This window comes from Thermobia domestica, chromosome 6 (assembly GCF_964235325.1).
Source record: "Thermobia domestica chromosome 6, izTheDome1.hap1.1, whole genome shotgun sequence".
Lineage (NCBI taxonomy): Eukaryota > Metazoa > Arthropoda > Insecta > Zygentoma > Lepismatidae > Thermobia > Thermobia domestica.
The window spans coordinates 287,360,272-287,373,899 of NC_137459.1; the positions used below are offsets into that span (position 1 = coordinate 287,360,272).

The following is a 13,628-nucleotide window of genomic DNA, read 5'->3' on the forward strand; positions in this document are numbered from 1 at the left end:
CATTGTTCAATTTGAAGGTGGCCACGCAGGAAAGTGCAATTTGGATGACAATACAGTCGAATAGGGGTGACAAATACATTTTATCAGTCTATCGAGCAAGTGTGTCAAACAGAAGGAAATTTATGAGTTGTAAAACACCATTACTCTTCACCTCCTCCATAATAAGTGCCATTATCTTGCAAAATGCATACGTTTTGACCTCACCACTCTGCTGGGCACTCAGGGAAACCCTCCGATACCAAAAATGAAGCGTCTATCTCAAAAAGTGATAACTTCAAACTTCTTGCAAAGTCTGTTAAATTTTGAAATTTTAACGCTCGTAATTCATACACTTTTGTGATCGAGTATTTCTCCGTTTGCATAATTACTTCATATGTAAAAACGAGTCGATTGAGCACAGGATCAATATGAAGTCAGAGTAACATCTCACGACCTTCTTTAGTCAGATCACAGGATACAATTTTGTGAATAGTTTCAGATGGTTACACGTAAACTGGGATGTACTGGTAGCATTGTTTGGTCAGATCAAGCACAATTCAAACTTAATAGAACTGCTAGTAGGTATAATTGTATGTACTGGACTTAAGATAATCCCCCATATTACGATAAAAGGCTGCAAATTTGCCTGGTGTAAATGTGTGGTGTCGTTTGTCTCCTAGCGAAATCATTGGGTCTTTCCGTTTCGACAGTACTGTAACTGGAGAAAAGTATCTAACAATGCTTGCTCATCCATTTTCTCTGTCACTTGTGCAATGTACGGTAATGATCGGTTTAATTACCAACAAGATGGCACCCCGCCGTATCATAGGTATGTGGGAGCATCTGTGCAACAAAATGTACCAGGTTACTACATATGACGCAGGGGATCAGTCAAGTTTTCTGCACGCTTTCCAGACCCGCTCAATATTTTTCCCATAGGATACAATAAAGGATAAGATGTATCGTCGTATACCATGTAACCTGGACACACTTTGGGATGATATTCAAATGGTATGCGCAGAAATCCGATTAGACTATTTGGTGCGAAGTAGGGAAACCAGTCGTACTCAGAAATGTACCATACTGAAAGCTACCATTTTGAATATCCACTTTAACCACCACTTGGAACATTCATCTTGACCAAAAAATTTACTTATTTTTTAAATTAGCCCCCCTTTACTCAAAATTTTAATCTTATATTTTGGAAGATAAATTTTCTATGATAGTTCAGAAGTGTGCATATGTTTTACGCACCCGGTATATGTTATTATTAAGTATTCTGTCTGAGGCAGGTCCTGCAACATTTCTTTCTTCTTTTTTAATTCGGACCTGAAAATGTTTTCCCACGTGTTTCGATCTTCAACTTTTTCTTTTAACTCCCAATATTTTCTTGTGTTTTTCAAATCATCAATCAGTTGTATTATTCTTCCTACTCTTCGCTTTCCTTCCATATTTCCCTCTATGGCGACATGAAGAAGACAATTTCTTCGCAAGATGTGTTCGATCCAATTGTACTTCCTACAAAGGGCGGTGACTAAAATCGTCCTCTTCTCTCATACCTGCTTTGAAACATCTTCTTTTTTACTCTGTCCGTCCATGTTATCTTCTCCATCTTCCTCCAACACTACATTTCGAAGCTCACTAAATATTTCTTCTCTAACTTCCGCAATGTTCAAGTCTCTGAACCTATAGTCCAATACTCCATATATAGCACCTAGTCATGACTCCTGATGAACCATACTCCATATGACTGTTGTAAATTTTTGTACAAGTCTCTTCTCTTCTCGAAACTTTTCTCCTCTCCTTTTGTAAATTTATGAACAAAATTCATGCCCTGAGATTTTCCTTTAATTTCAGTCTACTGGGTTCGATTCCCTGATGATATTTCATCTGTACTGTCAAACAGGATTGAGAACATTTTTTCCTCTTAATTATTCTACATATTGCAATCAAACTTTACCAACGTATAACTTTATTGTTTTAGTATTATATTTGAAGGTAGATTATATTCGAGTACCTGTAGTCGGCGTCGCTTTAAGGGGCATTAAATTTTAAAAACGGAGGGAAATTTCCTTATTTTACTCAAAATTTCTCTTCTCTTGTGCACCATAAACACAGTGTTATAATATAAAAACTTATTTCGTTCTAAAGAGAATAATGTATGAACGGTGATGCTCGAAGGGATAGTGCTGAAGCAGTAGCTACTTAACTGTAAATCAACAATTTCTTCAAAAAAAAAGTGCAAGAATCTAAAATTGTTAATTAATACATTAATGTATTTTGACATATACTATTTCCTTGCCGTATTTGTAGATCATTGCATACATATTGATAATATGCCTGTAAACCGATATACCACAAAAACGATTATTTCTCTTTAAAACACACATGGATTTATCTAGGTGGTCACTACAACCAAGACTCGTGTCTATTCTGAAAAGACCAAAGGTGGTAGCTTTCGTGATATCCATGTGCGTCTCCATAGGCTGTAGGTGCGTTAGCCGCGGTTTGTATGAACATAACTAATTTTTTTTACAAACTATATAATTATCACTAATATCTGAACTTGAAGCGTATGTTTTCTTGAAAGATTATTAACTACTGTTGTTGATTAAGATTGTAATTCATGAATAATGAGGTAATACATATATTATTAAAATAAAATCACTTGGTTCTACAATGCACAGTATCACTAGTTATTATTGATTTTAAATTCCTATAAATCCTGATAAATATCTAAAATATTGTTTTAGAAAATGTAACTACATTCTGCAACAATTTATTTGCAGGTGTCTGCCAAGAACCTTTGAAACTTTCAAGTTATGCTATTCACATGTATTATAACCATTTTACAATGTAGCCCATGGGGGCACAGTGGTTCAGTGGAATAGCGTTTACCTCTGGTGTGTGCGGTCCCTGTTTCGATCTCCAGAGAGGTAAATTTGGGATGGGCAACCCCAGGGTACTTCCAAATTCTCATTCCACCAATTTTTCCATCACCATTCATTTGCCTTAATTATCTATATCTCTTAGCTTAAAGGGCATAATTGTGATACGTTGAAATGAAAGATTTCATCTCATTTTTACAATGCAGGCCATGGTACTCAGGATAGTATATTTGGAGTTGACAACAGCTGATCCCTCGCAAGTTTGCTATCCCAGAGGCAAGCAAATGTTAAAAAGGAATCAACAAATTGGTTTCATAGACTCTACCAGTATCAAGTATTATGCCTATTATGTATTATACTCTCCTCTCTGGACTAATAGATAGCGCGTACGAGGACCGGGGTTTGGTTCCCGGTAGAAACTATTGAACACATTGCGGTGAATCGGAGAACTGAATGTCACATCTTATGTATTCTCGGTACTAACTAACTCTATGGCCTATGGAACCCGGAGGTTCAATGCAGAGTTCACAAAAGCTCTCCACTGACTTCTATCCTTAGCTAACTGCATCCAGTTTCTACTTTGTATTACAATCTCTGCGAGATCCATCTTAATATTGTCCTCCCATCTGCGCCTAGGTCTGCCTAATGGTTGTTTTCCGATTGGTCTTCCAGTCAAGACTTTGAAAGCGTTTCTCCTTTCTTCCATTCTAGCTACATGACCAGCCCACCTAAGCCTCCTAAACTTGACGACCCTAACAATGTTGGGTAAACCGTATAAATATGTAGATCCTCGTTATGAAGTTTCCACCATTCCCATTTCCGTTCCTCTTTTGTCCGAATATTCGTCTCAAAATCTTGTTCTCAAATACTTCCAGTCTTCCTTCTTCCCTCAGCGTTAGCAACCATGTTTCGCAACCATACAGAACAACAGGCAGGATTATCGTTTTATATACTTTAAGCTTCAGATTCCTCGACAGAATTCGCGAAGACAAGAGATTTTGAACTCAGTGATAACAAGAATTCCCTACTTTTAGTCGACATTTAATTTCTTCCTGAATATGGTTTTCGTCTGTTAATATTGATCCTAGATATTTGAAAGTATCCACTCGAAAGTATTCACTAATATCAAAAGTATTATTTGATATTTTAACGCATCCATAATTTGCCATACTACAATCCCGACGAACTTCCATGTATTTCGTTTTATCTGGATTTACTTCTAAACCAAGTCCCTGCAAGCATTTAATAAGACCTCTGCATTTCTTTCTATTGTTCTCCTATCATCTTCTATTAAATTTACATCATCAGCGTACGCCATAACCTGGTGAATACCATTATACTCTAGGCATTGGTTGCTATCTTTGATTTTCCTTATAGCATACTCCAGGACAAAGTTGAATAATAATGGGGACAACGCATCTCCTTGTTCAAGGCTATTTTTGACGTGAAATCTCGTGAACAAAAAGTTTCCTACCCGGATTTTACTTTAGGATTCGTTTAAACTTATTTTAATTAATCTAATTAGCTTTTTCGGTATTCCAAATTCTGTAATAATGTTGTACAATGTTTCTCTCCTAACCGAGTCGTAAGCATTCCTAAAATCAATAAATAATTGATGTACTGGGGTATTGAATTCTCATTTCTTTTCGAGTATTTGTCGAATGGTAAACATTTGGTTGATAGTTGATCGATTTCATCTAAATCCGCACTGATAATCTCCAATAATTTCATCTGCGTATTTGGATCATTCTTGCTAATAGAATGTTTAAAAGATTTTAGAGGATGCTGACAGAAGAGAAAATCCTCGATAATTATTACAATCAGCTTAGTCACCTTTCTTATGAATTGGAACAATGATTGATTCTTTCCACTCTTGAAGCAATTCCTTCTTGTTCCAGATAAGGAGAATAAGTTTATCTTGTTTCACAATTTTTCGTCTCGAGCTAAAATTAACTCAGCCGGAATTTCGTCTATACATGGAGATTTGTGTTTGTTTAATATCTTTAAAGCGTTTTCCATTTCCAATAACTTTGTTTGGGCAAGGTTTCAAATTCAGTAATATGATTATCCTATTCCTACTTACACTTCAGGTTTAGTCTCTCTGTCATCTGATATTAACAGGTAAACACGACTATTTTTTCTGCAATTCATATTTTAGGGCTCAGCAGAAACGAAGAAGTGTGAGGAGACTAATACTCGGCATAATGTGAATTTATTCTAAAATCGTTTCGGGAAGTAAATGATCCTCTGAACAACTCATCAACGATATGACAAAGAGTTGTATTTACAAAAATCTCACTTTTTCAGAAATAAAGAAAAAAAACATACTAATTCCGTAGAGAGGAACAAAGTTAAATACGTAATAACTCGTCATATATTCCAGGTAGTTATTATGTGGAATAGAAGACGAGTTATTGCATATTTAACTACTTCATTCTCTACGGAATTATTTTTCTTTCTTTAAGTCTGAGAAAGTGTTATCCGTTTTTCAAATACGACCCTTCGTCATATCTCGTTGACTGTTTGGAATTCCAGGAGGAGCCATGTTCTAGGTTACTTCTCTAGTTTAGTGGAAAGTTTAATACTTTCCGGATAGATGTCATATTAATTTTGTTTGTTCTACTTGTAGATATATAAAAAGATACAAGGAAGAGGTTCAGGAAGATAGTTCTGAGTATGTTAATCATCCAATTAATGCTTATCATATGCTGAGAAGAATTGTTGTGGATTGGAAAGACTTAAAGACGTCTTTGAAAGTGTATAAATTGAAAGGTATTTCTGTTCATGTAACATTAAGTGTATATTTTAGAGAATTTTATCTGATTTAATTTGACAGGTGAAATAGCATAGTTGTAAAAAAAATCGTCCTTCATTAGATTTTTATATTTTCCGCTCAAAACTGACCTTTAATTGGTATTTAGATAGTATTTATGTTGCTTTTCTTGTTTCTAATGATTTAGAAATTCGATTGTACATAACTCTGGGAACCAAAAAATGCTTCAAAATCTCACAGTCTACGCAACTTACTCTGACTTTCACGTAATAGATTTAACTTCACCTTCACACAATATTGTTGCCTATTCTTTCACACAATGCTTTTGCCTTTAACATCGTACTTGTAATAATTAAAAAAGACAAATAAGTATTCATCCTCATGTTTAATATTTATTGAATACTCAATTCATTATTTAATAGTTTGGTACGTTTCGAGCGCATCTATGGAGTTCTTTTTCAACCTATCAACAACAAACTCACGGTAATTAACACTTGACAATACACTGAATGTTACATTTACATAGATTATTTATGTATGACAATAGCATCAGATAGAAAAAAATGAAAGTATTTAACAATCTAATAAAATACTATAACTTTTATAAGTAAAACTTCATGTTCAAAGGTTCAAACCGAATTTGAAATACATAATATGTATAATCCCTCTATTAAATTGGATCAACTACATTCTCAAATTTATTGATTGTAACCAAATCTTGTATTTTACAGAATTTGTGACATACTTTTTAATGATTTTAAAAAGTTCCTTAGAAATGCTACCAACATCACGGTTTAGGCTTCGTTCTTCTTTCACAATGAAAAATAACTCAGCAACTAAGTTGTTCGTTAAGTTTTTGAATTTATATCTTAATTTCGATTCTGGCATTGAGTAGTTAGATTCACTTAACACTTACAGTGCTAATCACGTATATATCCAGAGTGATCGATCTTCTCTACAATGCGGATCACATTAATATACGGAGTCTATTTTAAAATTTATTTCAATGATGATTTGTCGTACAGTTGCGAAGTTAGCAGTTCTGAGTAATGTTTGGACATCATAGTTTCTCATTCCGTCACTAGATGGTGAGCAAATGCTCATAATTGTTCTGTGAGCATATCTTTAGGCATGTGTTTTCATTTTGAACATCATCTATCTTGTTATTTTTTTTTATTTTGAGTACATTTTATCTCATTTACGATGCATCTTCCAAGGAAGGCATGTCCTCATAATGTAACGTGTTATATATCAGAATAAAGAGAAAGATTCAATCTTTTCAGCAGTGTATGATACATGTACAGTATGCGGCAAAACAAACAGTACTGAAATAACATTGTTGGCAGTTATTTATTTATTTGTTGTATAACATAATGAAACATAGGAAATGTTGCCAAATGGGTGCAAACTGAATAATACTCAACACATATTGTAAATTTAAAAGGAATCGCGCCTGTAAATTATATGTTCATATTTCTATCGTATTTCTAGCCTGAGTTATCAATTTCTGTAATCAGGGAAGGACTTCTCGGACACCCTGTATTGACGATCATGTCGCACACATTATTCATAGCGGTCCTGTAGATCGATGAACATGTTAGTGAACACGGGTTGCTGAAACGACGAAACAAATGACCGAATCTTGTCTCTTAAATCCGGTATAGTGGTAAGAGGCTATCTGTTCGGAAAAGTGCTTCCTTCAGCATACCCCATATGTAGACATCAGGAGCCGTGGGGTCAGGGGAGAGAGAAGGATATGGAAAGTCCGTTCCACGGGAAATCAAGCGATTTCTGAACTCTTGTGGTCAGAAGGACAACTGACTCATTTGCAGAACGGGCAGTAGCTTTATCTTGCTGCATCCATTGTTGTAACGACAGATACTTTGTGCGACAAACTCCGCTCAAATCATGCAAGAATGGGTCAGTAATCAACTGTCGATTGTCTAGCGATCAATGTTCACATGGTTCTCATCACTGAACCATATGTTACTGATGAAATCTTCATCTTCACATGCTATAGCTCCAGAGCAATACAGCAGAAGTGTGCACTCATCTTCTGTAGTGAGACAATGCCCCACACTGTATGAACGGAAATAGTGCTCTAAAATAAACATTTTCTCCTCTGTTGTAAGTAACATTATCTTCGCGCCAACTGCACACTAAGATAGTCCACACACAACTAAACACATATGTGGCAATCACAGCTCATATCGCATTGCACCTGCGCGCCATCCGTACGCGAATTTCAGTACTGTTTGTTTTGCCGCATACTGTATCTCATATTTCTAGATTTTGAGATATGATTTTTAAAATCTAACAAAAATGACCACCATGCTTGGGATGGGTTTCGACCTACAGATCAGCATTGTAAGTGTTAAATGTTGTGAGATTGGTTTTAGTTGAGCGTGCTTTTATGTTCCTCACATGTTCCTTTACTCTTAAATTGTAGTCCCGTTTTGTTTGTCCAATGTATTTCCCCTCACACAGGTTGTCAAACAGTTTGATTTGCTTTTATCTGCGCTATTGGCATCTGTGAATAATCTATGTAAATATAACTTTCAGTGTATTGTCATGTGTTAGTTATTGTGAATTTGTTGTTGGTAGGTTGAAAAACAACTCCATGGATGAGCTCCAAACATACCAAACTATTAAATAATTGTTTTGGAGACAAATATTGGGTTCTTATTTTCTTAATTATAATAATGTATGTTCTCTCACGCCCATTCAATATTAGTGAATGATCATATATGCACTTGGGGCGATTAAAAATGATTGACACTCAAGTGATGTTCGTTACAATAACCATTTTTGGAACAACGTCAATAAAGTCATATTACAGGTTGACCTCCACAACATCTATGCACCGTTACCAGAATTACGGCAGTTTCTGTATTTACGTTGAACATTCCCTGGGAGCACATCGGCGCCATTGCACAATGGGCTGAAACTTGACATACATGGTGAGTATGTCGAGTTCTTAACCGCGCAAGACCTCTTTCATTGTGTCAGCCAAGGTACATTCACTCGGGGTACTATCCGATCGATGATCCATAGACTGCAATGTGGACTCGCATTGTCGTGTTGGAGAACAACATTCCGAATTCCGCAAGCAATTTCCGGGACAGTTGCTGAATGCATCTGCGCAGTTGTCGCAATGGTTTGCAGTACCGATCACTATTAATGGATATTCCTGGGGGCATCAATTCTAATAGGAGGTTCCCTTTTGATCCCATATCACAGTCGCCACTTGCTTTCAGACGAATAATCATGACCGTGTGTTCTTCAGGGAGGACTACCAGCGTGTCTATATTCCACAGAACGGCATTTCTTGTCGAAATCTCTTGTCAGAACTATGACTTGTCTACGATGGCCAGGCATTCCAAAAACTCCGCCGTATCCGTGCTGTACCACAGCAGCAATAGTTGGCATATCTCTCTACGCTGGGTGACACAATGGGACACTCATTGCACATATACTTTTCTCAGGTTCAAGTCATGATGGATATATGTTGTGCAGTCTTCAACCTGATAGACCTGTTGCGTTTGCCAAATCATAGAACATGATTCACCTTCTCTCAAGTATTAGGTAATACACACACTGAATATTGTCAGCTTTGCGTCTTGGGTCGCACGTTATCTACCCAACAAAACAAGAGTTTTGCGAGTTGATGCTGGGTTTCCATACACGGAAACTAATCTTGTATGGATCGGTGATGTAGTAACGCCTTCCTTCCAGAGAAACCACGCAGTCCGTGATTGTCCGTGATTGTCTCTTCCTATCCTGTTAGCGCACACTCCACTGTCTACACATTACCACGTTTGATGTTGCACTGATGTACCTGTGCGCAGTAGCACCGTAATCTGGTGGCTATAGGGAGCCTTATCATATATATTCCGCACACACTATGCACACACTTCCAATTGCTGTAGTCCTTGTTTAACGGGGCCACACCCTAAATATATTTATCATAGGATAAGGACGGTTGTCATGAGAATACTTACCCCTGATCAGTCAGTCTATACATTCTAAACTGTAAACCGTGTGCAAAGACAGTAACTTCGTAACTTCAAATTGAATCACTGATTGGAAAAAGGGAATAAGTGCATCAGACCTAAGTTTTCAAAAACGCTAAAAAACCTTCCCGAGGCGTTGTTTGTATTTGTTGCAAAAAGTGTATAATTGATTACTTGTAGCAAAAGAACTAACAAACACTAAGACAAGAAGAAGAATCTTGTATTGCAGCACTGCAATTGGTCAGATAAGCTTAAAAATGAAAAAAAAAATTCTCTTTTTCCAATTATTTAGAGTTGGACGCAATTGTAATTGTGAGTAGGATATGTAATGTGCAGTTTATGATAGAAAGCTATGAAAATATACATGCTGAATACAATGTTGTATGTTAATCTTGGATATATGTATCCGAACTATCACGCATGTTAGGCTTCTAACACTTTTATTGTCACCGTTCGTTTCTTTTCTTTCTTCTTTTTTTTTTGTAAATCACATGTTATTCGTACAGCAAGAAAAATCATACGATAGACAGCTGAACAAAATACGTAGCAAAATACGTTGTCAAAATAGAATGACTTTACGTAGGGACCTATCCGTCTGCATCTTCGTCTTCTACGGTTTCTGATTTACTGTTTGCAGCGAGTATAAGTACAAAAACGAGAGAAAAAACATAAGACTGACAGGATATATCTTTCAGAAAGGAACGAAGGTTATTATTTTGAAAGAATATTGTTTTAAAGATTTTATTTTATTTTATGTAACCTACAAAAGCAAACTCATATCATGCGCCTATACATCTTATGGATAGATTTATATCAAAGTGATAGGTTATATGGAAATTGGAGTTATTAACCGATAAATATAAAATTAGTCTTAAAAGGATAGACTTTTACTTTTGAACCATCAGTGCTGGTGGGTCTTTAATTTTCCGCAAGCTTTTATGCTCCTATGCTTTTTAAATCTTACAGTGGAATCAATATTTTCAATTACGCTCTACTTTAAAATTGTCTGCAAGGGAGAATATTTTACAAGGAAATTACTATCATTAATTAAATGGAAAGCAGTTCTCTCTAGGCGAAAGTGTGTTTCACGCTAATTATATATACATAAAGAAATACGAAACAAATTTATCACAGAATGAAATCCAATTGATTTCACAAAACTACTGCTCCTTATTCAGAGTAACACCGGAACACTTATATGTTGTATGACACACACTATGAAATGTATGACTCATATTGTATCTACAAACTTCAAAAGAATTAAAAAGACAGTAAAAACTTGTAACAACTTTATTACTCTACGGAATGAAATATTATGTATTCGCATTTAATACGTGTACTAACTTCAGTGCGTCTTAAAAATACTACCCGTTAAATGTCCTCTTCTCATATGGCTATACTACTGGAGACGGAGACAGGGAGAAATCTTTATGCTTCATTGCAATGTATTCAAAGGAATTGCGCGTATATCACGGAAAACATATCTTCTTTACTCCTCAATCGTATGCAAACGATGGGCAAAAGTTTCTCCTCTAAGCACCCCAAAGAAAGTACGAAACTTTTCCACGGCAAAACAATACATGTTACAATTGGTGAAAATCATCAGTTCTAAAAGGACAACGCAAGATCACACACGGTATGTTCAAGTTTGTTTTTACTTCGAACATTATTTCTTATATATCCCACGTGGGCTATTTGATTTGGCCATCCATCTGAGCAAACTTAAAAGAATCAGATCATTTTTACGAAAACGTTTTGTCGTTTACACATAATCGAAAATTGAAGTAGAATATGACTAGGTGAATTTCTTATGGTTCAGGACAATCTGAGTGAAGAAATTCAAGGGTGCACGGGTAATAGTGGAGGCAAATGGCTGCCCAGAGCAATTCAAAGGAGAAACGGGCAAACGTAATGATCCGTGAGAGTAGGCTGATATTGATGAATTCCGATACGAGGAATTGTTTCTGCGATCAGATGTATTATGATTATCCCTTTTACCAGTGGATTCTGTCCAGTGCGTTCATTTCGGTACTAACCCTGGAATACTAGGATAATTTTTAGGCTTCCAAACTGTACTATGCGTAAGCGTCGGATGTATTATAGAACGGCTTTATTCATCTGTCCGTCTGTCGAGAGGTATCAGAGGAAAACAGTAACAGATATCGAGATTCAGTGTTTTGCAATTGATTCGGCGTCCCAAGGATGACTTTATTTCCTTTGGTAACTCCCTGTTCAAACCGGAAGTAGTCCAAATCAGTCATCTCCGGTTTTAACGTTTAGCCTCATAAAATGAAAACGGTAACAAATAGCGAGAGGTATTTCTTTGCAAACGATTGAGCATCCCAAGGCAATGTTCTATGAATATCTTGAGCACGCTTCCGAAACCGGAATTCCCGGTTTTAATACTGATTTCTACAGAGCAAACATGGTAAAAGATATCAGAACGCGTTCTCCGGCAATCGATTCAGCATCCCTAGAATAGTTTCCATCTTCTCCACTAACCCTCTATTCAAACCTAAAGTGGTTTAAATAAGCAATTTCCAGTTTCAACGTTTATCGCCCTAGAACAAAAACGGCAACATATAGCGAGAAGCTTTTCTTTTTCAAAAGAATCAGCGTCTCAAGTCAACGTACCATGAGTATCCCGAACACTTCCAAAAACGCGAGTGGTTGAAATTCGCTACTTCTTCCGGTTTCAATACTGATTTTCATGGAGCGAAAATGGTAAGAGATATCGATATGAAGCTTCTTGCAATCGATCCACCATCCCAAAAGTAGGTTCTATCTCCTTCCTTATTCATTTATCTAAGCGCTAAGTGGTTCAAATTAACGATTTCCGGTTTCAACCTTTGTCTCCAGAGAACAAAACCAGCAAGACATAACGAGTAATGGGTTTCTGATGTGGATTCAGCGTATAGATGTACAGCGGGGGACACTTCTAAATGGTACACCTTAGCCGTAAATCTCCATATGACTGTACCATTTAGAAGTGTCTCCCGCTGTACAAAGGCGCCCATATTGTGGTTTACAAGGGGGGCAAGTATAAGCGACATTTCAAATGTAGTCTCAAATTTTGCGGTAACTATTGTAAAATATCTATTGGATTTCCGAAGCACAATTTTCTCTAACTGGAGGGGGGGGGGGGCAAGCGCCCCATCTTGCCCCCCTGATGGGCGCCCTTGCAGATGTACTACCTGAAGTGTGAATATTGAATTGCCATAGTTTGGAAATCTGCCGTAGTTTCACACTATGAAACGAAACTCACTTGTTCACCTGTTATTACTAAGATGGATGAATTTTCACCCAGAGAATATTGTTTTCCTTAAATAAATAATGTTATCCAAATAATTTATAAATGCATGATCTATGGATATCTATATACATTCATTGTGTATCTTTAGCTAAAAAAAAATCTTTTGAAAGAAACTTTCATTATTAAAAGATATATATATATATATTTCTGTGTTTTTGAATTGCATTGTTGAATAACAATTAACATAATTAGAGGAAAGATACAAAAATTGCAAAATTACATTTTTACATTCTAAATATTTATTTATTAACGTTACATCCATCTAATATAAATAAAATAAAGAGTTTGTTTGTGTTTCTGTCTGTCTGTGTGCGGTCTGGGAACCAGACAAGTTGACCGAGAGTTACCAAATTTTGGTCACGGATACCTTGGTCCAGGCCCCAGACCAAGACAAAGCGTTTTTTTTTTTTTAATTCGAACTAAGGAAGTTTCAGGGGAGCTTTTACCGGGACACGTAAAGGTAGTAAAAATGACCGATATTAGTGTCGAATTCATAACTTTCGCGGTCGCTGAGATCAATGTTGACACTACCATTAGCGATGACATTCAAATTCATCCACAGTTGTATGCGGGCCTTGGGTCACCAGAGGGAGGAATTCCGAGACATGTAAAAATAATCTAAAATTACCGATATTAACGTCAAATCCATAGTTTTCGGGATC

The 13,628-nt window shown here is 36.4% G+C and overlaps 1 protein-coding gene across 1 annotated transcript in view; it reads left to right on the top strand.

Moving 5' to 3' along the window:
• Positions 1-752: 752 nt before the first annotated feature.
• Positions 753-13,628, top strand: part of LOC145687572 (prolyl 4-hydroxylase subunit alpha-2-like) — a 58,368-nt gene continuing 45,492 nt past the window's right edge. Inside the window, exons 1-2 of the mRNA XM_081761038.1 lie at positions 753-808; positions 5,497-5,639. Of these exons, the coding sequence (XP_081617164.1) occupies positions 753-808; positions 5,497-5,639 (199 nt within the window). The remainder of the gene's footprint in view (positions 809-5,496; positions 5,640-13,628) is intronic.